The sequence below is a fragment of the Sinocyclocheilus anshuiensis genome, unplaced genomic scaffold (genome assembly GCF_001515605.1).
Source record: "Sinocyclocheilus anshuiensis isolate Anshui unplaced genomic scaffold, SAMN03320099.WGS_v1.1 scaffold644, whole genome shotgun sequence".
In the NCBI taxonomy this organism is placed as follows: Eukaryota; Metazoa; Chordata; class Actinopteri; order Cypriniformes; family Cyprinidae; genus Sinocyclocheilus; species Sinocyclocheilus anshuiensis.
Genome location: NW_015557092.1, coordinates 392,418 through 394,047, shown reverse-complemented (window position 1 = coordinate 394,047; position 1,630 = coordinate 392,418). Strand labels below are relative to the sequence as shown.

At 38.8% G+C, this 1,630-nt stretch overlaps 1 protein-coding gene across 1 annotated transcript in view; it reads right to left on the bottom strand.

The window, feature by feature from the left end:
- Window positions 1-440: 440 nt before the first annotated feature.
- Window positions 441-1,630, bottom strand: part of LOC107677331 (protein Hook homolog 2-like) — a 17,177-nt gene continuing 15,987 nt past the window's right edge. Inside the window, exon 21 of the mRNA XM_016472211.1 lies at window positions 441-1,340. Within this exon, the coding sequence (XP_016327697.1) occupies window positions 1,209-1,340 (132 nt within the window). The 3' untranslated portion in view covers window positions 441-1,208. The remainder of the gene's footprint in view (window positions 1,341-1,630) is intronic.

The following is a 1,630-nucleotide window of genomic DNA, read 5'->3' as shown; positions in this document are numbered from 1 at the left end:
CTATTTTACACATATTTATAATATTCATTTTTCACAACAATGCGAAATGCAGCATGATCGTGATTATATTTGGAATCTGAAATACTAAAACGCCTGAACTATAAAACAGTCATTAGCATCTTTTTAACATACTGTTCCATATTTGTCAGCAAATATTACAAAATATTGATCTACTTTTTTTGCTCACCTTTTAAAAGTGTTCTATAAATTCTACAATTTCAATATTATCTTTAAGGCAAACATGGAGTCATGGAGCATACATCTAACAATAAATGTACTTATTCATCTGATTTATTCAGTATTTCAAGTGCTGATTTGTGGATCATGTTTAATAATAAGGTTTATTATCCATCCATTTCTGACTGGTGTCTCATCATTTATTGTTAATCCAAAGCGACTAACACGAAAGCAAACACACAGACTCAGCTCTGGTATTTTGTACCAATAACCTCTTTTATTGTAGTGCAAAGAGAAGAACAGTGAGACTAAAGTCATTCATTTCCGTACCGACCCCATCAGTCCAGAGCGAACGATGAAAACACCGTGAGAAACACACGAACAACTCATGAACATCAGCACTGTGACGCAACTCTCAGAGGAGGAAGAACAAACAAACGAACGAACGAACGAACGAAAGAAGCTCAGCATCCGGACTGACGAGGGCCAGAACACAGTGTTCACAGTCAGTAGTGTTTCCGCCTCAATAAATACCAGCGACTTTGGTGACGTTACATCAAAACAAAAAAAAACTAAAAACCGCCAAGCAGCAACCGGTGGAAACTTCCATGATTAGTGTCATTAAAACACAGCAGCTCTCTGGAAAAAAATCATTATAAAAGCACGTCATTTGTTCGTGGCTTTAAAGGCTTCCAGCATTCAGCGTTTGGTTTCTGTGCAGCAGATGATTGACGGATGGCAGAAGGCACCGGGTGTGTAAAGTGCGTTCACATGCACCGTAACCCTGATCAACACCCAAAACTACAGTAAAAAGACATCATTAAAAGAAGCTACTTCATTAAACGCAGTGGTTTCTGGCACTAATTAACACTAAACTAAAACTCGACTACACACTGACGCTCAGATCAACTAAAAATAACACAAAGCTTCATTTAAAACACATTGATAAAAGACATCCTCTCTCGGCTGTCAGCAGGCCGGTGACAGACAGATACAGAAGCGTTCGTCCAGGATCAGCGGTGTGAGTGGGTCTATCTGGGCTGCAGGCGGGACAGGCCTCTGCGGGCTTGTGTCCACTGTCTCTGCTGGGCCAGGAAGGACTGAGCCGGAGCAGAACTGGGTCCCGATCTCTCTCCGGCCACCTTCTGATGAAGAGCCATTCCCTGACACACAGAGAGACAGAGATGCAGCTCTACAAAATCAGCTCAACTCAGCCCTCATTGTGTGTAAACAAATGGAAAATTTGATAGAAAACATTACCAATTTATAACAACTTTTTAGCAAGTTCTTTCCCCCTAAATATTGAGGACATATCAACTAAGACCCTGTGAAATAATTTTTTTTTCTAAATTCCAATTAATGTTAACCAAAATTCTATTTACATTTTTCTGGATTGTTTTTTTTTTTTTTTTAGTTTTTTTTTCAGATTCCATTTTTATGGTTGAATAAAATT